Source organism: Culex quinquefasciatus, chromosome 2, assembly GCF_015732765.1.
Source record: "Culex quinquefasciatus strain JHB chromosome 2, VPISU_Cqui_1.0_pri_paternal, whole genome shotgun sequence".
Lineage (NCBI taxonomy): Eukaryota > Metazoa > Arthropoda > Insecta > Diptera > Culicidae > Culex > Culex quinquefasciatus.
The window spans coordinates 58,345,505-58,368,619 of NC_051862.1; the positions used below are offsets into that span (position 1 = coordinate 58,345,505).

The 23,115-nt window shown below is 39.2% G+C and overlaps 1 protein-coding gene across 1 annotated transcript; it reads left to right on the forward strand.

Moving 5' to 3' along the window:
- Positions 1-601: 601 nt before the first annotated feature.
- On the forward strand, positions 602-22,725 carry LOC6038111 (cyclic nucleotide-gated cation channel beta-3). Its single transcript, XM_038256251.1, has 6 exons — positions 602-735; positions 4,397-5,345; positions 16,674-16,846; positions 16,906-17,441; positions 17,527-17,611; positions 21,145-22,725. The coding sequence occupies exons 2-6, from the start codon at positions 4,468-4,470 to the stop codon at positions 22,401-22,403; spliced, it is 2,931 nt and encodes a 976-aa protein (XP_038112179.1). The 5' UTR covers positions 602-735; positions 4,397-4,467; the 3' UTR covers positions 22,404-22,725.
- Positions 22,726-23,115: the final 390 nt, after the last annotated feature.

The following is a 23,115-nucleotide window of genomic DNA, read 5'->3' on the forward strand; positions in this document are numbered from 1 at the left end:
AAAATCGAGTGTCCGGAATTCGAAGCAAAAGTGTCCGGATTTCGAATCAGCTTTTAACAGTGTCCGGGATTCGAAGCACAACAAGTCATTCTAATTTTCAAATTCTAATGAAAAATTGTTAGAAAAGACATATTTTGCATGCATTCTCTTAAAACTGACTGTTTATACTAAATCCTGATGATATTTCTACATTTCCAACTTATTACATGATTTTTTGCCAGCTATAACAAAAATAATATGGTACTAAGTGTCCGGATTTCAAATCATCACGTTACATAATGGCTTACTTTGTAGTGTTCAACCTAAACGATGTATACCATAACCTTGAGTCACGTTTCGATTCTTGAATTTTTTAATAATAATCCCGCGACAGTGCAAGGACCTTTGCACACAAAAAAATAATAATATCAACGTCACGTTTGCGCAGGTCCCGCAAAGACGGCATGTTGGTAAACAAACCCGACCACGTTCCACGTAGACCTGTTGCTGCCGCCACGTGCTCCGCATCCTTCCGGAGAGGAGTGTGGATGTGTTAGCGGGAAGAAGGACCTCTAAGGACATGCGCTCCAGCTCAATCGGCATCTCCGACGTTTTATCTTATTCGCAGTAATAAAGAATAGCTCATTTAGGATGTCATAATACTCAGTTTGGTCTAGTGAAAAACCTTTTCCTCGGGAAAATTAGGCTAGTTTTTGGTCGGTTCAGCGGTTCAATGTGTTAGTTAGTGTATTACGTGTAAGTTAATGTAAACATTTCTAGAAACAGCGCAACATTTAGCGAATAATCTCAAATGCAAAAAATCACACCCCTTTCACGATTGCCAATCAATACGGAAATGGTATCCCAAACGCAGAACAAAGGCAATCGAGCAAAAAATGCAACTGAGTTTTCCATCGGGGAAACGCCCCCCAATTGTGGTCGCAGAACTGTAAATACGAATTACGGAACGTCCAATTAGGCCACACTAAAAGGTGGTGTAACCTGAAGGCAAATTTTGGTCGGAAAAAGCACGCGAGCTGTCTGTTGGATTTACTGGCGTTTTCCTTCATTTTCGTTGTTGTTGCCTTCAGTAAAAGGTTTACTGGAACAGCACCCAACCAACCACCCCCAGGAATGGAAGGAAGAGTGGAAATATAGTCGGGTGGGCTAATGGGTGGTGTTGACTTCGTTGTTGGTTATGCTTCTTATGTTGAGATGTATAATAATGGAGTTGGAATTTGTTGAAACTTTTTATTTTATTTTTATAATGTAGCCGAGGGTGGAAATTATGGTTTGGTTGAGCGTTTTAGCAGAATGTATTACTATGAATACAAAGAGACGAGTTGTTATTTTTTTTAAATAGAATTTAACGAAAGCACACATCGATCGTCAAACTAGCAGGATCAAGATCAAAAGGGCTCAAATTTGGCATAAGACATCCTTGGCCTATAGAATTTAAACCTTTTTTTGTTTGGCGGTTGGGTAGTCCATGGTTCTATTCGAAAAAGAATTTAAAAAAATGCGTTTTTAACGATTTTCGCAAAAGCCAGATAAAAAAATAATCATATATCATCATATATCACGTTTCAAAAGAATAGTGATTAGTTGAGCTTTTAACGAAAAATACGAAGCCATGTCATCGCTGCATACAATTAAAAACTTCTTTGGTGATTTGAAGGTCTTGGGACATAAGAGCTCACAGCTAAACATATTTTTCCATGATTTTCTAGGATATTTTGCGTTGAATATCCAAAAATGGTGAATATTCATTCACAGGATTTTGAGATATGACATTTGGAAAAACACGAATTTTGGTATATCAATCGAACTCGAAGTACCATGCGTCTTCATCGAAATGAGTTTCCAGTGCATTTTGCTGGAGACGCATGGTGCTTAATGTACCGAAATAGGTTTTTGTCTTCCTCACCTCACTGAGGCAAGGCTATAAAATCATTCGAAAATTGAACTTCTTAAATATACCTTCACGTATACATATCGACTCAGGATCAAATTCTGAGCAAATGTCTGTGGGAATGTTTGTAGACATGATTTTTTTCCACACGATTTTCTCAGAACCGGCTGAACCGATTTTGGCCGGGTCAGCCTTATTCGATTCGTTTTGTGGTCCCATATGACCCTATTAATATTTATTCTGTTTAGTAAAGTATTTAAAAAGTTATGATAAGAAAAAGATTTTTGTATCTACAAAAAAGGGTGATTTTTTTGCATAACCTCAAAAGGCCGGGTCTTTTTGTTTACGTGCGAGAGTCGCGCCAGATTCGAAACGCCCGGTTGCATGTTTTTAGGAAAAGTCTGTATCAGGTACAAATATTTTTTTGCCTTAAACTGAAAAAATCATGAGTTTTTTTTATTTTCTTATTATTCAAAAAAAAAACATAATTTAAAATCGGGCTTGTCTGAACACACGGGATATGTCTTGAGAGTCTTCACTCCCGTAAATCAACTCTGTGTTTAACACTTGTAGCCCCAACGGGGTCAAAAAAGTTGGAAATGCATTTACACCGGCTCTTGGAACCCTTGGAAAAAAAAGTTGGAAATGCCTTTTTCATTGTAACTTAGGGTAGACGAATCTGTTTTGGATCTACCTTGTTGTAGGTGATTCTTGACATCCTTCTGGATCGAATGCAACAAGAATAATCCAAATCGGTTCAGTTTTCGCCAAGATACAGCCGGATGAAGTTGCATTTCTAACTTTTTTTTGCCTCCTTGGTGCTTCGCGTAAGTTTTGACCCCGTTGGTGCTACAAGTGTTAAAGAAAAACGCTCAGAAAATATGACAGTTCGCTATAGGCATGGCAAAAATTTTAGGTCAAATCGTCTCTAACTCAGTTTAATCATGAAATATCTTCATGAAATTTTCATCAAAAAAGCGGAAAAATCATCATTTAATCGGATTTATTCAATATTCTGTAATATGAATTTTTGAGATTTTCTGCATGCATGTAACCCCTTGATGGATATTCAACATATTTTTGTATGCTACATAAAACTTCCTTCCTGTAAGCATTTTAGTCCTGAGAACTTCAAATCATCAAAAAATGTTTCAATTCTAGAGTTTTTTTTTGAAAAAGTTCCTATAAGGTATTGTGTTTCATATCATCGGCGTCGTGCTAACTTGTCGCACGTGGATTTTGGGTAAAATTGAGTTAAGAACGCCATTTTGTGCAGCTAACAATGCCTCACCTTTTCACCTTCACAGATCCCCAAAATTCCATTTCAATCCTGAGATATTCAATAAAAACCGAAAAGCTCTGTGCATTGTTGTCACTCTACATATAAAAGAAGTTTCAATCTTGTCGTGCTATCTTGTCACTCACTGAAAGTTGATGTAAATGCGACAACTGGCCAAAGGGATTTGAGGTCAGAACGCGTTTGACGCACGTACAAGTTAGACTAACGTAAATATTTGTAAATATAACTCGGTACTCCAGCAACCAACTTCAACCAAACTTCGGGACAATGCACAGAGTGGTCAGCCAAACAAAACGTGTTTGTTATTGTTTACATTGCGTGCTCTAGTTTTTTGTTTATGCAAGGTCAAACATTAAAACGCATTTTTCTCGGAACATCGAAATGGCGGGTGCGACAAGATAGCACGACAGCGTCGATATGTTTATAGGTCCAATCAAACTCTAGAATTGATCTGGAGATATATTTAGCTATGTTTCTAAAATGTCTTAGTATTTGTCGTTAAAAGCTCAACTAATCACATTTCTTTTGAAACGTGGTGAGCTAAAATTGGGTCAACAGTTCCGGAGATATGATTTTTAGAAAATAGTTTATGCATAAAATGTTTTTTTTTTCTGGATTCGTATGAAAATGAATAAATCTCAAATCCAGGTTTCGGGAAAAAATGCTCAGTAATCATGATAATGTAATGTGTGTTTGTACTGCCAGCTATATGTTTGCAATGGAGTTTTATTAAAGCTTGATTTAAAAAACATGACTTCAGAAAAGTTTAAAAATCTTATATTTTGAAAATGATAGAAAATAATATATAATTTCGCTGATAACGAGATTTTTCATAAAGAAAGATAATGATGTTTAATAAATTTAGTTGAGTTACTCCTTCGATTCGAATGTTTGTTTTAGTAAGAAGCCAGCAGTATAGCCAACTAGAAGTCATTCCACCTACCTTCATTCCATACCTCTCAGCTTCTAGCTGAAGTGTCGTGCAAACACAATTACGACCACAAATTTACTTCCAAACACGCGATTAGTATTCACGACCGGTCGCCATCATCGATTTTAAACGCGCTTGCGGTCAGCATTGAACAGACCTACCCGGCGAGGATGATACCAGCGACTGCGACTAATCACTTACTAAGTGCACATACACAGAGAGTGTCGTATTAATTTAGTCGCACGTTGCTTGCTGTTTTATCTATTCCCCACAGTTGGTCTGAGAACGTCGCGCTGAAAACGCGCGTGTGGCGAGTCGCGTGTCGCGTAGAAAAAAAACGACAGGATGTCCTCGACCGCTTGGGAGGACAACAAGTCCCGCTCGGAGACCCTTTTGTACCCGGAGAAAAATGGTAGATCAGCCAATGGGACTCGGTTCAACGGTGGTCCTGGGATTTCCAGGAATGGGAGTCGTGATGAGAACAAGTTGCACAAAAGTTTGGAGGAGATCTCCAAGGACATAAAAGAGTTGGAAGACTTTATTTCCGTAACGGAGGAGATATTGAAGCGGGAACGGGAGTACGATGAACAGCTGTACCGGCGGGAACGTCAACGGAAGGCATTTGAGCGGAGGATGCAACAGATTCGGAACAAGTGTAGTCCAACGAAGATGTGCTTCGGAAGAACCGATAGTTCCAAGGTAAAGTCACCGACCTTTAAGGTCAACATCACACAGAAACGCCGCATCAAAACCTTCAGTCCACGAAGTTACAAATCCCGGTTGTACTTCCGGAACGGCAAGATAGGCTGCCTGGAAGCCGAGGAAGCTGTCTCGAACCTGAAAAGTACCCACGAGCTGGTAAAGCGGATCATCAACGATGAAAACAACATGTTGGTCAAATTAGAACACCAGCATTACACGATGAAGGAAGAGGATCAAAAGCAGCAGAAGTCACCACAGTCTCCACAGGTCAAGGTCGGGTCACCGAAGCTGGTGGCGGTAGGAACTCCGCTGGAGACACTCCAGGTGTGTGTCTCCGAGTCGGCAAGTTCGCTGTGCGATGAACCGTTTAAAGGATGTGTTGGTAATGGTGAGGGAGGGGGAGGAGACATGGGTGGCGCAAGTGACGAACCGGGGGATAATGTGTCGAACGTGTCGGAACCGACCAAGGTGGACGACAACAGTGCGAGTAACGAGCGGATTATCGAGGACAGGGATGCCACGTGAGTCGAAATTTTTAATTTTTAGGAGTTAGTTTTATGTTTTGAAGATGTTTTAAATAGTTTTATTTTGTAACTAACATAACAGTATGTTATGGAGACGCATAGTGATTTATGTTTTAACTTGAAGGAAACGCATGGTTGGTCTCTAAACATAATTTTCATATGAATTCAAAAGTACCTGTTTAAATTTATATTTTTTATTATTTATAGAACTGTAGCAGATAATAGGGCCATTACACCCAAACGAAAAATATATCTCAAAATCTGCAACAGTGAAAATGTTATATTTTATTACATTTTTGCAGCAAGCCCATAGATCATTTTTGCCCGCGTGTAAACACGTCAGCGATCTGCAGTTCTCACCAACACATAGAATGCTGGCGCGTCCCCGAGCAACAATCTAGAGAGAACATTATGTTCGCGCTCTGTCCCTCACCATTCATCAAGCGTCCATGGCGCGGTGGTAGCGTGTCGGATCAGCAACCTAGAAGTTGATGGTTCAATCCTCGTTCTGTTAAGGTTTTTTTTTTCTGCAATACAATCAATCTGCCGTCGGTAATGTCGATAATTGTCGGTAACGGGCAAAAATGTCATACCCCTATATCGCAAAAAATGCATGAGGACAGTTTTCATGCAGATTCTGATATACTTTCATGCTGCCATGCATCAAAATCATGCGACCGCCGGTTGGGTGTAGTTTCTAAGATATTGGTACTAGAAAACAAATGGCTGTTTGGATGAGACAAAAAAAAATCTTTTATTCGAGGTATTTTAGCAACCACAGGTTCAATCTTCATTATTCAAATTCAAATTCAAATTCGGTTTTATTGGTGAATAATCAGATACAATAAGTTCTTTTGAGGTACAAAACAGAGTTTTGGAGTTCCTTTCAGCTGTGTGTTACATCATAATCCATTTTGGAACAGTTATTGCTTGTAAATAAAGGTGTTGCCAAGAGTAAGAAAAATTAAGAAAAAAAACTTACTAAACTTGCTAGGAAAAGGGGATAGAAATAGAGAAAGCTTAAAACTAGATCACAGTTTTTATCCTTTATAGATGTGCTTAATCATTAATTCCCCGAGGGCTAGAAATTGCTCCGCCTTGTTACGGCAGCTCCGAAACCGCGTCATCATCTCCCCCGCGAGAGCAAAGAACTCCGGCAGGGTAAAGAGATCTTCCCCGGTCACTTCTTGCTGGGCCTCATTGCCGCTGCCGGCAGCGACCACGCTGGCAAACGATCGCCCCCAGCCAGGAGGGAACGCTGAGTTGTCTGCTGGAACCGTTCGCTGGCCAGCTGCAGGAACGGCTGCACTCGTACTTCGCTGAGGAGGGTGGGACGCTGCTGCTTTCTTCTTCCTCTTTTCCTGCTCCTCGAGGTAGGACTTGCGCACGACGCATCCGCGGTACACAGAAAAAAATATTCCTGTAAATTTACATTATTTATCATGTACCAAAAGGTATCATGATAAATGATGTATATTTACATTACTTTCATCGGAAATTTACATGCTTTTCATTGGAAATGCTTAAAGCAAAACAATTCAAGAAACGTGTAAATTTCCACTAAATGTAATGCTAATTTCCAATGAAAATAATGTAAACTTTCCAAAGCAAAAAAATTTTTTTGCTCCGCTGAATCTGGAATCTGTAACCGTTTCCAGATTCCAGACACAACGGAGCTTTGTTTTAGTTGATGATATCGAATATTATTTTGTGAGTTTAACACTAAAGAACATATTTACCTACGAATTGAGGTCTGCAGCGTGGCGCATTTATTCACCATTGTATTGATGACCGTGGGGAGCCTAATCTTACAAATATCCATGATCGTCTGCGGCTCTCTAACTCTCTGATGTAATTCTACGACAAAGAAATTGTTTGTAAACAAAGCTTGCAAAAAAGAAATCTCTAAAGTAACTCACCTGGTTATGGTTTTGAAGATATTTTGAGGCACCACGCAGAATAACCTTTTCTTGATGATAAGTTATCGCAAGAAAGATCACGCGATCAGGATCGCGACGAGGATCGGAATGTAGATGGCGGATGCTGCCCGGATTGGAGCCGAACATTCATTAGTTGTAGAACTCGCAATGCGCAACGCTGAACTCGGGATGATTCACACACGCTAGATCGTTGTCAACTTGTGGCCACCTTTCTTGTAGGGTCACACCAGGGGCGAGGGGCAAATGCGTTCCAAGGCGAGAAAATCAAGTTAGAATTTTTGCAAGTACACAGAAAAAAATATGTGAATTTACTCGACACGGAAAAAATGAATCACATGTAAACTCAGTTAATGTAAACTTGAGATTCAACGTAAACGGTTGAATCACACGTAAAATCATGTTTTTGCGTTTAATTTGTTGCAAATTTACATCAAATTGCATTTAAATTTAAATGTTTAATGACGTGCAAAAGTGTTACATCATAAATGATGTAACATTCGGAAATATTTTTTTGTGTGTAGATGATTTGTGTTAAGGCAAACGACCTCGGCTGTGCTGCGGTGTAATGACTTTATTGCACGGCAAGATTATCGGCAACCTCCGGGACCAGCGGCACAGCTACGTGCACGTGTACAGATAGTGATAACCTGCAGAAGAAGAAGATTAGAGGTTGAATTCGAATAAGTTGAAATCTACGCTCTACTCACCCTTCAAACTGGATTGGCGAGGCTTCGTTAAACCAAGTCATGTACGCGGTCATACGGGCTACTCGAATACGCCGGGTCGTTTGGGGGCTGCAGCTGGGCATTATCAGCTAGCGATTTTGCACCGCTAGTTCCGGTCTGGACCGCACAAACACCACATCCTCCCCTTCCGTGGCGAACGACGATCGTCAGTTTGGGTATTTTGTTTTTTTTTTTTCTTGCACATTTTGGAACTCTCCAACCTCGACCTCGTTGAGCTGGGTGTTTCGTCGTGGCAGATTTGTCACCATTGGTGCCACCTGAGAACTGGAATGTAGGTTATGATGGAAATCGCCTTGCAGTCGAAAAGGTTAGCGTTTGACTTGACTGTCGTAACCGGTACAGTCATCCCACATATTCGGAACACCCACAAATTCGGAACACTTTTGTGGTAATTTGTCAATAGAATGCCAAATGCAACTTTTCTGTCGACCCTGCTATTTTTAGGGCCTTTATTTGGACATTCTCTTGCTATTTCACTAGTAAAAGTAATACTTTTTAAACAAAAACTGCATTTCAAGACTATTTTATCCAGAGCACCAAAACACTGCCTCCAAATTGCCTGTTCCATGATTGTGGGATGTTATTGTGTCTCCCACAATTGTGGAACACCTGAATTTAACTGATATTTTCACAAAAAAGTTATCAGACCATTCATAAAACATTACTAAGAATGAGTTTCATTGATTTCAGAATGCAAAGTCATTATTTTGTAAAAATATGTACTCCTGGAGAGAAAAAAAAAGTTTGTTTACATCGTAAGAAAAAAGTGTTCCGAATTTGTGGATTTCAAGGGTCAATGTTTTTCTTTGAAAACTTGATATAAAACGTAAAAATGTACAGCCGGTCTATACATCAATCGAAAGATCGCAAGAAAAGCTTTCAAGTGAAGGTAAAAGCAAATCATTATGTTCAATTATCGATTTTATATGATTTGTTGAACATTGTCAGATCTGTAAACTGTTCCGAATATGAGGGATGGCTGTACCAGCAGTCCCAGACTGCGGACGAATTTCTACTACACGCTCACCTGTTGCAGCCGATCTTGAGAACCGCACACGATGCCATCGCAGTCGTGATTTAACCGGAACGTTTCGAAAACAGAGACACTAATTATCTGTTTGTAAAAAATGTTTTTGCTGACTGAAAGACGTTTCATCTGGCTTTTATGTTTTTTGACATTCTGTTTTGCATTTCTGTTCTGTTGGTTGAAACACATGGGCGTAGTCAAAATTGTGTTTCAAAACTTTTGCTGCTAGGGCTTGCGCTGTTAACCAAACTAGGGATGTCAGATGCAAAGATTTGTACGTGGCCAGATTTTTTTATTTGAAAAGAATTTAAAAAAATATTCAAAAGATTAGGCTTTACTTCTTATTAGTGTCCAAATGCGCCAAATGCTTTAAATTTAGTTATATTGATATATATTTTAATTTTTTCAAGTCAAGTTCGGCCGAAGCCGAAGTGTAAACTCGTTCCTATTGTAAATATCCACTGACATGAGCAAGATATACTCTTTGTTTACACTTCGGCTTCGGCCCTTTTACATTATTTTGCTTGACTTTGTATCTGTAAGTTCGACAAATCTAGAATTTCCATATCTTGCTTTTTGAGTCTTTCAAAATACCCCTGACTCATGGCGCTAAACACACTCAAAAAGCTAAAATTGAAAAAAAAAATGTTTCAGAACCTTATTAAAAAATCTCTAGAAATTATTTAAGTTAAAAAAAACTAGGTGCTTTTCACAAAATTTTAGATAAAAAACATCTCAGTGAGTAAACTATTTTTCTCAAATTTTTAGAAAAGAACCTGGGTTTATTAAATTTTAAATTTCTAGATTTTTTTAAACAAAATTTAAAATTTTAAATAAAAAACGTTACTGAATCCACCTTAAGGTGGTTGGTGCCTTCCTCGCATTTATGTTGTATTTTAGGTTGTATTTACAAATTAATTTAAGAGTTTTTTTTTAATTTTTTTTTCATTTTTTTTTATAATTCTAGATTAAATTTTCAAAACAACCTATCCCTTATGGGTTTCCTATGCAGATAGGGCCTTTTGAAAATTTAATCGAGAATTATTGATTTAACTTGAACAGCAATTTTCAATTTTTTTTTACAAACTCTCCAAAACAAAGGAGAAAAGTCTCATGAGTTATAAAAAAAATTAAAAAGTTCGTGTAAATCTTTGTCGAGACAAAATGATGCAGCAACATAATCAATACAGATTTTTTTCCAGAAGAGACGCAGACACTGCTTAAGCAATGTGGCAACCGGGCGATACGCATGCAAGGGGGTGTGGCTGCCAATCCCCCGCGTGGACCAAAATCCCTACGCATGCTGCGCGACTCTCGCGCGTAAGCAAAAAGATCCGGCCTTTGAGGTTATGCAAAAATTACCCTTTCTTGCAGCTACAAAAAAACTTTTTCTTGGTATAACTTTAAAAGTACTTCATTAAACAGAATAAAATTTAATAGGGTCTTAGGGGACCCCAAAACGAACAGAATAAGGCGGATCCGGCCAAAATCGGTTCAGCCAGTTCTGAGATAATCGTGTGGAAAAAAAATCATGTCTACACACATCCCCACAGACATTTGTTCAGAATTTGATTCTGAGTCGATAGGTATACGTGAAGGTATATCTAGGAGTAGTATTTAAGAAGTTCATTTTTCGAGTGATTTTATAGCCTTGCCTCAGTGAGGTGAGGAAGGCAAAAAGGCCGCTTTTAATTCGTATACCTTGATCAGGAACAGCCCAGTTAACTCAATCGGAATTCTGAAACGGAATTCAATTGGGTCCTAAAATGAAGTTTAGATTGCTGATATTATTGTTTACAGCGATAAAGCTTATTTTTCTGAGTACAATGACCCTTTGTACGACCACAAAGAGTTTAAAATGGATTTTTAAATCAATTTTGAAAAATTAACCTCGCGGTCCTTCTTGACAGGAAAGCTCCTACTTGACAGCTCGTTCCAAGGGGACCATAGTTGATCCATCGAAAAAATGTTGTCTTGTCAAAAAAAAATTTTTGCATTAAAATGAAAAAAGTGATCAGAAATGGTTTTTAATCGTGTTTTTTACCGTTGTACATACAAATTTACATAGGGCTTTAGTACCCAATTCGAATCGTTTACGTATTCCGTTTCAAACGCAACAACCGATACGTACACGGAATCGGTTGTTGCGTTTGAAACGGAATACGTAAACGATTCAAATCGAATTCCGTTTCAGAATTCCGATTGAGTTGACTGGGAGCTGGCTTTTTGCCCATGCAGCAAAACTTGTTCGTCGATAATACTGTCACTGCCGCGACACTGTTGACGAAAAGAAACAAAGCGAAAAGAGAGCGCTGACAAAAACAGAACATCTAAGGAGAAAATTCACAAAAATGCATGTGTTTCTATAGATTTCTTCAAAAAACATTAAAAACATCAAAAGAAGTAACTGTTTGAAATTGTGATCAGAAATTAAGCTGCCAGCGGCCCAACGACAAGCATCCCTGCTCCGATCAGCCGGTGTTTTTGGAGAGCCCAGAAGGCATTGGAGTTGCGGAATGTTCCAGATTAATGGAATCGATCCGGCTGGATTTTTTACATTGCGGACATCTCCAGCTTTGTGCACTCGAGGAAGAATGTAGAGCGAAAATTAGCACAACCTCCAACTGTCCCCATTTGCCCCGGAAGAATCACCTCGAAGTTCGAATTGCACGCGCACAACGGGTTGAAGAAAAAAGTAGTTTGATGCTTCCGAGCGTATTCTGCGATGTCGACTTCCGGATGCCCGAGGTTGGTATGGCCAATTGCGTACGCTGCGTTGGTTGGCTGACCGGTGGAAGTCAGATGCTGATACTGAAGATTACGGCCGCTTCGGATGAGTCCAGCTGATGGGAATACGTTTGCGCTAAAAAGGTTGGATACTTTTAGGATCAAGATTAGGCAAAATAACAGTCAAAACTGTTTGAAAATTCTAAAAGCTACAATCAATCCACCGGTGAACTTATTTTCACGTCTGACTTTCTCTTACCTGATGTTACACCTGGACACCGCTTCCAATTCGCATATCGTTACAAACACAACTAAATTTGACACGAAATATTCTAATTTTAAAATCGAATCAATCTATGGATGTTTTTGAACGACCGCTTCCTAACAACAACACACTTGAACTGTTTTATTTTGATTAGCTGTCACTTGGCAGTCGCAATGAAAATTTACATTTAATTCAAATTTACATTGATTGTTATTTACATTCTTTCAAGATTTACATGTTTCAGATTTGTAAATAAATGGCAAAAACTGTTCCATTTACATTTGATTCATAGATTACATGCGATATATTTTTACATGATCGCCTTTTACATCTGATTTAACATTTTACATATGATTTTATTTTTACATGTACCAAGTTTACATTTAAAACATAGTTTACATGACTTGGAAATTTACATATTTTTTTCTGTGTAATTACCGGTATGGTTACCGCCGCAGTTCGCGCACTTTACGCGCGGCTTGGTTTGTTCTGCGTTTTCCCCCAAGTCCGCCTTTCGTGGCAGTGCGCACACCTCCGAGAGGTGTGACTCACCGCACTTCACGCAGCGGGGCTGGAGGTTGCAGTTCCGCGAGCCGTGGCCGAATTTCTGGCAACGGTGACATTGCGCTGCGTCCGTCGGATTTTGGAGTAAAACCGCCAGTTTACCCAAAACCGTCCAACGCCTTAGTCCGCCGCAGGTCTTGAATTTTGACGGTGCCGCGGTCGAAGTACAACAGGTACAGTGTGTGTGTACCTGTGACGGTTGTCTTCCGCGAGAGGACTTTTATGTCTCGCGGCGTTATTCCGACACCCGAGAGGTGCTCCTTGAGGACGGAGATCGGGCGGTCTTGATACCCTGCAAGACGACCTTAACAGCTGTCTTCTGCACGGGGTCGAATGTGTAGAACTTGAAGCTTTTACGCTTCAATTTCTCCACAACCAGGTCGAAGTTCTTTTGGTCAAATGTGAACACTTGCACTGACGATTTACCTATTTTGAGGCAGTACACGAGGCCTTCCAGCTGCTCGTCAACATCGTCCGCCAACGTGTCCAAAACGAAAATTGGTGGTGGTCGTCGTTCCTTTGGAGTAATTACTTTTTTTGGCGAAATCACTTTCTTCCGTGCACGACCATGGTCGTCGTCGTCGTCGGTAGTGCTACCGTCGGTGTTGTTGTAGCTGCTTTCCTCGTCACTCAGTCTCGCGAACTTGTTACTAGTGGGAATGTTGGCGGATGTTGAAGCGCCATCGGTCGACAGATTGCCGGAAGTAGCTGAACGGAGCCTTATAGGGCTGCGGCCCTTGACACGGTAATTAGGGTGTAATAACTTGGGGTCAAATCCTTTGGCGCACACACTCCCCGGCGCGATGGCGGACGACGAGGCGTTGGTTTGTTTACCTTTTTGCACACGGCCGGTAGACGAACTTCGCGGGTTTTTCGAGGCCGCACTCGAACTGCCACGGCCACGGCCGGCCCTTGGCATGCTGTTGGAGCAAACTCGCGGCGAATCACGGTAAATTACGGCGAAAAATAATTCCCTTGTGGAACACCAATCAGTGAGGTACTCCTGGAATTTAGCTCCTGAAAAGTGCTTAAAAAGTGCAAAAATGCCTCAGGGCAAGAAAAAGAGGCGGTCCTCACCAGCAGGATCGGCAGATTTGAAGAAGCTAAAGAATGCCGAAGCGCTACCTGCAAAGCCAGGCAGTTTGAGCAAGGACGCTCAAAATTCGTCTGGAAACCAGTTCGCTACCCTCCTGTGGACGTGAGCGAGAAGGAAGAATTTGAACGACGGGAAAAGTTGCCACCCATTTTTGTGAAAACATCGTCATCGGATTCGGTGCGAAAGTGGCTGACCGGGTTTATCAAATCTGGTGCTTTACGAGCTTCCATTCGCTTGTGTGCTGATGGACTCAAAATTCTGCTACCTACCAGAAAGGATTACAACTACGTTCGAGATTTTCTGAACAACACCAAGATTGAATACTACAGCCATGACGATCCAGGTAAACGCCCCATGAAACAGGTCCTCCGAGGCCTGTACGACATGGATGTGAGTGTGCTGAAAGCTGAGCTCAAAACTCTTAAGTTGAACGTAATCGAAGTCTTCAAGATGACGAGACACAACAAGGACATCAAGTATCGTGATCAACTGTACCTGGTTCATCTCGAGAAAGGATCGACAACGCCGTCTGAGCTGAAAGCAGTTCGGGCAATTTTCAACATCATCGTGACTTGGGAACGTTATCGTCAGTGCACCGTGACGTGACACAGTGTTCGAACTGCTTGCAGTTTGGGCATGGTGGAAGGAACTGTTTCATCAAGAGTCGTTGTGCAACCTGCGGAGGTGAGCACAAAACTCAAGCTTGCGAAACAATCAACGACAACATCGAAGCGAAATGCTTCAATTGCGGCGGCGACCATTCTACCAAGAATCGGAGCTGCCCAAAACGTGCTGAGTTTGTAAAAATTCGGCAGCAAGCGACGACGAGGCACCAACCAAATCGTCGCAAAACACCACCAGCATACACGGACGTGGATTTTCCTGCTTTGGCGTCACCAGGAGCGGGATCTGTTCGAGTGGTTCCAAATCTGCAGCCATTGCCGTTGAATCAGCGGCAAAGAGTTGCAGAGCATACAACACCTCCAGGCTTCAGTCAGCAACCGAGGAAAACCAACCAACATCAACGGGTGAAGGCAGTAGTGACCTGTTTTCACCACAAGAACTTTTGAACATTTTCATCGAGATGACAACAACACTGCGTGGTTGCAAAACTCGCCAGGAACAAGTAAGAACTCTTGGAGCATTCATCTTAAAATACAGTTCGTAGTTTACTCGTTCTAGTGATTTTGAATATTTCAATGAATTTATTTTTTTTTTAGTTTTAAGTTAGGATTAGTTGTTGAAATGATTTTTTTTTCTTTTTTACCCAAATGTATTCGATTCAATGCAATAATGTAAAACAATTTGAACTAAATAAAATAAATGTGATCAGTTAATAATAAAACGAAAAATACAACAAAAATGAAGAGCATTAGGCCATACCACTTAGCATGTAAAACAAATGTAATTATTATAAGAATATTCAATAAAGACACATTTAATTTCAAAAAAAAAAAAAAAAAAAAAAAACGGCGAAAAATTTCGAAAAAACGATGGAGCACTGAGCACTTGACTGCTGCTTGCACTCGTGCGTACACGGAGGTGGAATCTTCATTATCTTTTAGGCAATTTTATTTAAAAAATCTCAATTCTTCGAAAAAATATTGTTAAGACTGGATCATGGACATTATTTTGAAAAAAAAATCAGGTTAAAATTAAATTTTAAGTGGCTATAGCTTGAACATTGGTGCACTTTATCAAAAAAATTGTTAAGTACTTTTCGATTGCAAATTTGATTTTACATTAAAACTAAAGCAAAAAAATTCGAGAATTTTTTTTTCGATTCGGCGGCAATTTTTTTTGTCTCTTGCTCAAAAGTTCAGTTTTTTGTCCTCTAAACATATAAAAATTCAATAATTTAAAATTTTAATAAATAAAAAATAAGGATTTCAAGAAAGTGATTTTATGTGAAAAAGGTAATTTAAAAATTGGCAATTTTTCCGTGAGCCAGCTTTTTTTTCTAAATAGTCCTCATCAATAAATACCTATAACTTTGCCGAAGACACCAAACCTATTAGGAAATTCTTTCAAAAGATACAGATTTTCGAATACCTGCCAGAATTGCATGGAGCCTTGTATGGGTGAACCAATGACATGAAATGGCTTATTTGGTCATAGGACAGGCCTCCAAAAAGTTTGAGCCAATTCGAAAAATAGAAATAAAATCCATTTCCGATTTTGGTAGAGAATTGCTCTAAATTGAAAGCTATAGGGTTGTATTCATTAAATGTTTTTTGCAAAATCTGCTCATCTGTGTTCCTAGTTTTTCTTTTTTTTTTTTTGGGCAAAATTGTTCGAGACTATTTCAAAGATTCATTCTTCATAAATTCTAATTTTTCGAAATATCGTCATCTGAGGTGAATTGGGAAAGCTGTTTCAGCAATTTTTTGCATACCGTCATCAGGGGTGACATTGGGTCTGGGGGGTGAGATTGGGTCATACAAAAATGCTGAAATTTGTATGACCCAATCTCAACCCCCAGACCCAATGTCACCCCTGATGACGGTACTGTTTTGATTTTTTGATTGGTTAGAATTCTTATTACTATCTAAATTTAAAGCTAAGATTCGAAATTTCCATTGAGTTCAACAATGTTTTAATTTTAATATGAATGACTAATACAATAGTATTAAGAAATGTATTTTTAAAAACATGCCATTGATTGCACTTTTTCTTTCTAAACAATATGGTTTTGATTTAAGAATAAAATTCAAACTATTGGTGTTTAAATGTCATAAACATGTACAATTTGTAAATCAAATTTCAGTTTATTTAATTATTTGTCTTTTTTCTTTTCTAACAAATTGATTATTTTTAAGATTGAATTATGCTTATCCCCTAAATTATTTTAAAATGTGTCTTTCATAAATAGTATCAATTTCGACTGTATATTTGGTTTGTTGATGATTCACTAGCATAAAATTCTAATAACGCAAAACTCATTCGACCTTCCCCTTTAGGAGCCCCCAACCAAACGCTAACGATTTCGTGACCGGGCGCCTGAGGCACCTGGCGAATCGATTTTCCGAGCGCACAAAACGGATGCGAAACAAGCTGGAAATACCGCCAACGCCCTCGAGCAGTGCCAGCGCCCCCTCGACCGCACCCTCCACCCAGAAGCACAACGTTGAATGTGGGTTTTTCCATAGTTGTGTGTAATTGTTGGTAGTAAAATTGTCTCATTTTTTTTAGTACGAGCTATTCAGAACTCGGCGTTGACGCTCCAGTCGGCCACCGGAACCAACACCTGCACCCACCACTACTTCTGCCCGATATTCTGCGCGGGGACCAAAACCAACACCGTGCTCGACCCACAGGGCAAGTTCTACATCTCGTGGCTGTTCATCGTATCGCTGTCGTTCCTGTACAATGCCTGGGTCATCCCGTTGCGATCTTCCTTTCCGTACCAAACTCCGGAGAACACAAAGTACTGGATCGCGGTGGACATTTGTGCCGACGTGATCTACCTGATTGATATTCTGTTCGTGAAGCATCGGGTCATGTACCTGTTTGAAGGGTTCTGGGTAAAGGATACCGATCTCACCCGGAAGAACTACATGCGGAAGTTGCAGTTCAAAATGGATCTTCTGGCGCTTATGCCGCTAGATTTGCTCTATCTGCAGTTTGGAACGGAGCACGTGGTTTTCCGAGCGCCTCGACTGCTGAAAATACAAAGTTTCTGGGAGTTCTTCAAACTTATGGATCGAGTGATCTCGTCACCGCACATGGTAAGTACCGACGGTCAGACGACCGACATTGGCACGTCTCCCGTATACAGTTGGTATTAATAGATGGTTCTCATTTGCATGCTAGATTCGTGTGGTTAAGACGCTCACCTATATGCTGTACATGATTCACCTGACGGCGTGCTCGTACTATGCGTACAGTGCTTATCAAGGTAAGTCGCTGTTGTTTGAGGGTTGAGAATTATTTATTTATTTTTTAAATATATGGGATTGGTTTTTGTTTTAAATCGAAGAGTGTAACATGTTACTTTCAAAGCAGTTGATAACCAAAGTTAATTAATATATAACAAGTGAACAGAAAATTTTATCAATTTTAAAAATCCTTTTCATTTTTCTACAAATTTCTTATCATTTCTTAGCAAGAAAAAAAAACCTGCGTTTCGTACTTTTAAATAACGATCCGTTGATCTCATTTGATTTTTTACGTGCTAACTGTTTTCTAATTCCATTTGAATTGAACTTGTAAATTTTTACAGTGCGGCAAGACATTTTACAGGTTTAACATTTCTATTATTTTAACTTTTAAAAAGGTCTAAACATAGTTTTTTTTCTTCATTCTATATTAAATTTTCAAAAGGTTCTATCTGCATAGGAAACCCATGACTCATAGGTTGTTTTGAAAATTTGCTCTAGATTTTCTATTTTAGATCAACTTTTTTAAATTTATTGAAAAGATTAGAAAGTTTCGCAAAAGTTTCAATTTTTAACGTTGAAAATCAGAAAAATAGTGTTCAAGAATTGTCAGTTGAAAATCACAGGCTAATTAAAAAAAAATGTTTACCCTTAAGTGCTCCCTAAAATCTCAAACTAAAATAAACAATTGCCGAGAAACAGCGATTTTACAAAAAATGTGTGATTTTGCGAAATAAAGCATCTACTAAATGACCAAATGACAATGACAGCGGAAACGGCCATGAATATATTTTCATTATGCTCGCTACACAGCAAATTCTTATGTTCGTTTTCAGTTAATATTTACTGGAAGCTGCACTACTGAAATCTTCAGTTAGTTTTTCGCTGAACTTCAGTTAAAATTTGTATGGAGTTGTCAAAGTTTGCTGAAATTTCAGCAAGTTTTCATTTACTGGAAATTCCAGTAGTGCAGAATTCAGTAAATTTAACTGAATTCAGTAATGAGAAATTGGTGTGTAGCAACAGATCTGTCTATTTCCGTGAGCTCTATTTCGCACAATCAAACTTGTTTCAGTAAAATCGTTGTATTCCGTCAATCGTTCATTTTAGTTTGAGGTTTTCATTGATTTTTATGTAAAATTGTCCAGAGAATACGACGTTGAAAAAATAAAAAAATATCAAAAATAGGGAATGGGTCGAAACCACATTTTAAAACTTTTAATGTTTAAAAATAATATTAGGGTGTATTTAAGGGCTAAATTTGTATTTTAATGGAATTCCTTGGAATATTTTCCATAAAATGCAACCTGAAGAAAGTCTTTTGATATAGTAGTTATAAAGTTATGAGTAAAAGGCTGTTCACTACCGAACTCTCAGTTCGATATGAAATAACCCTCCTGAAGATGCTTTTCTTTCAAGATTTATTTTTTTAACCCGAGAAACCCAAATAATATCGAAAATTTACACCTAAATGTAGCTATTATTTGAAAACCGTTGATTTTATAAGGTCAAATGTAGAGTCATTTTCGGTTGCCCATTCGATTTTGCTATTAAAAATGATTTCATAGATTTTTTGTCCAAACTTTCTATTTTTCAAAAAATACTTTTATTTAAATATCGTATCTCTTAAACCAGATTTTTCACCATCACGCACCATGGCTCTAAAGATGTGTTTTTTAGTTTCAGGCAAAATATACGTATTTTATATTTTTTCGAAAATAAAAAAATACGTTTTTGTCCAAGTTTTTGTCTGTATGTTTTCAACTTTTAGTCATAAAAGATAAAATAAAATAAAAATTGTCGTGTATTTTTTTCTGATCATAAAACTAGAGGGTGTCAATTCTCGAGATTTTCATTTTCCCGGGAGTTGGATTTGGCCCTTTCCCGGGAATTTCCGGGACCCGGGAGTTTTTTTCTACGGCAATAGTGTCAAAAATAAAAAATAGATGAATTTTGTTGCAATTAACGTATTCTAAGAAACGTTATTTTAAGTAGCCTAATTATTTTGAGGAACTATATCAACCTCTTGTTTTTTTCTGAATCTGCGAATACACAAGCATTCCAAGACTCAAAATTGTAGTTTAAAATGATTACCGTAATCTGGGGCGAATCGGGACTACAGTCTGAATAGGGACAACAGTTTTTAGAGCACTTAAAGCTTTTAAGTTTGGAAATGGATGTACACATTTTGTTGGTCTGAGTCTGTTCTAACCGAAACCAACCAGAAAAATCAAAATATTGTGCTCCAACATAGTTAAAACTGTTGTCCCAATTCGCCCCATGTGTCCCGATTGACCCCAGTTTACGGTACAAATCTTAGCACTGAGTGATTTTTCAAAAGTTGCACAAACTTGTTGCATGAACTTGTTATCTTATCAGAGATTACATAATTTTGCATCGATAGTTATAAGTTTAAAATCTCCCGGGAGTCTCGACCGAATTTCCCGGAAATTGAGAGGTCCAAAAATGGTTGATTTCCTGGGAATTCCCGCCCGTCGCCTTCTAGTCATAACATACAACTAAAAAAACCTGATCATAACCTACAACTTTGCCGAAGATACCAAATCGATCAGGAAATCCCTCAAGATTCAGAATTTCATACATTTACAAACCCATTTTGTATGACCTATCCCCAATATTGTATGGAAACTTGTATGGAAAAACTAGTTATGACCAATCCCCAAAATTGTATGGATTCGATTATCTGAAGTCAACCTTCACACTATTTTTCGTAAAATCGCGATAACTCGTGATGTTTATAAGCAAACCCCTTATGTCTGTATATCAAAATTTTTGTTATTGTATGCTCTACAACTTTTAGAACATTGTTACACTCTAGAAAATTTCCCTGCTAAGTTAGAAAAAACACGAAATTTTAAAATGCAAAATTTTGTTCTAAATGAGAAAATGACCCTTCTGGGTCAATGTAGATTCGAAAAGTACATTAAATTCCCCTTAAAATGACATGTTCCAAATGTTTTACAGTCGAATAACGGAAAATGGCAGAGTTTTTAAAACTTTTTTAGTGTTTTTTTTCGATGAAAAATACGTTTTTTTTTCGGAATTCTGAGTACGCCATCAAAACGGGCGCCTAATTTTACATGAAAGTCCCTTTGACACCTAATTTCTATCTCATCACCGTTTCAGGCTGCAAATTATTGAAAAACACGTCTTTTTTCGCATGTTCAAAAATTGAAGGGGTCGTACCGCCCCTCCGTCACGAGATATCAAAAAACGGACCTCGGATTCGTGATCAGGGACAAAAGTTACCTCTAAGGATAAAGTTTCACGAAAATCGAAGAGGGGTCGGGGCAACTTTTCCCGATACCCATTTTTATGTATCAAATTATATGTCAAAACATTATTTTAAATATAAAAAACGGGTTTTTAAATTTAATATCATGTTGAAAAAAGTTAAAGCATTTTTTTAAAATATAAATTGTCTTCATCATTATCTACAGCTTAGTTAAAAGAACGAAATCGTTCATAAAATCCCTTTTTTGTAAAAATGTTTCGATCCAAAACCTCACAAAGCCTACTTTTCCCCTTCCAGGTCTCGGTTCCAACCGGTGGGTCTTCAGCAACAAAGGCCACGCGTACGTGCGGTGTTTCGCATTCGCCACCAAAACGGCGACCTCAATCGGGAAGAACCCCAAGCCGGAAAAGGAAGGCGAACTGCTGTTCATGACGGCCGCCTGGCTGATGGGGGTGTTTGTGTTTGCCCTGCTGATCGGTCAGATTCGGGACATTATCGCAACCGCCACCCGGTCCAAGTCGGAGTACAAACAGCTGGTCGATGAAACGTTGGAGTACATGCGTCAGTTGAACCTGCCGACGGATTTGCAACGGCGGGTCAAGATGTGGTTCACGTTTACCTGGGAGCAGCAGCGAAGTTTGGACGAAACGCACATTATGGATGCGCTGCCGGCGAATTTGAAGACCGATATTGCCATTTCGGTGCATATTCAGACGCTGTCTAAGGTTCAGTTGTTTGCTGATTGTGAGGAAGCGTTGTTGAGGGAGTTGGTGTTGAAGTTACGATCGGTTACGTTCCTACCTGGGGATTATGTGTGTCGCAAGGGAGAGGTTGGCAAGGAGATGTACATCGTGAAGACTGGACAGGTTCAGGTCATGGGAGGTCCGCGGAGTGATGTGGTGCTTGCGACTTTGTACGAAGGGTCTGTTTTTGGGGAGATTAGTCTGCTTGCGATAAATGGGGCTGAAGGAAATCGTCGAACTGCTGATGTGCGATCGAAAGGGTTCTCGAACCTTTTTGTACTATCTAAATCAGACTTGAATGAGGCCATCGTATACTATCCTAACGCACAAGCCATCCTGAAGAAACGTGCCAAGAGTTTGATGCGTAAGAACGCGGCCCGTGAAAAGGCCGAATCTCAGCAGAGTATCAACACCAACGACGCGGACACCGACGTGGTGATTAGTAACCCTGATCACACCACGTCGCCCAAGCTGCTGAAAACGGTCATCCAAGCGTTACCGCGAGAGTCCGCAGCGGTTCAGCTGCTGACGCAGGGATTCAAGGGAGAGCTTGGGGTTAAGGCAAACGGAGTTGAATCCGCGAAAGCCGATGATGCAATTTCAACGCACAGCTTGGAAGTTCACACCACCCAGGTGCAGATCGAGAACGAGAAGAACGTCGATCTACCGTGCGATCTCATGTACAGTATTAAGAAGGAGCTGATGGACAACAACAGCTACATCAACTTGACTGACGCAGAAAAGTACGAACTGCTGAACGAGCTTTCCAAAGAGTCCAAAGAAGATTACGATCAGCAGAAATCGCCCGTTTAAATGTTGAACGATGTTACACGTGCCACTAAACTCAACCTCCTGAAGCACTATGTTAATCTATTCTTCTAAGAGTCTAATAACTACGTAATTTCTCACCCTATACTCTTCTGATAAATTACCAGTTGTGTTGAACGTTGTCTTTCTATAGCTGTTATAATCGGTACCCTTCGGCGTCATAAATAAATGTCAGGAGTGGCCTCATAAACCGATCAATGTCAATGCCGATATTGCGCGCCGCGCCGAGAGAGTTACATATATTTATGTACTTTAACATGTACGACCAAAAGGCTGGATGCAAATAAACGGAAAGAGTTGCAAATTATTTTTTGTATAGTTTTGTGCCTTATCTTGTTGAGAAAAGCCTTAAAACCATTTTTTAACTGTGTCTCTAGATGAATAATAAGATCATCGGTGTATGCTTTTGAGTTTAGGCGGGGCCAGACAATGTCCAATGACCTCGAAATTCGACCATCCGGTTCTCTGCCATTCTTTGACCCATGGAAGCAACACCTAAAACCAGGGACTGAGCTATATCACAAAAATCGAAAAATTCGTTTTAAATTTAGTTAGATTTGCTTACATATACTTTGGTTTGATAAACTGTAGCCTTAAAAGTACTTTACAGTTATCAAACTATTTCTTCTAGTTTCAAACAGTAAATTAAGCAACTCCAATGTGAATTCTGCTGATAAAAGGACAAACAAAATTTTAA

Bases quoted from the DNA above. Each gene is read 5' to 3' on its own strand.
- LOC6038111 (XM_038256251.1), top strand. From the start codon at position 4,468: ATGTCCTCGACCGCTTGGGAGGACAACAAGTCCCGCTCGGAGACCCTT. The intron at 5,346-16,673 runs GTGAGTCGAAAT...CTTCCCCTTTAG, and splicing joins ATCGAGGACAGGGATGCCAC to GAGCCCCCAACCAAACGCTA. The intron at 16,847-16,905 runs GTGGGTTTTTCC...CATTTTTTTTAG, and splicing joins CCAGAAGCACAACGTTGAAT to TACGAGCTATTCAGAACTCG.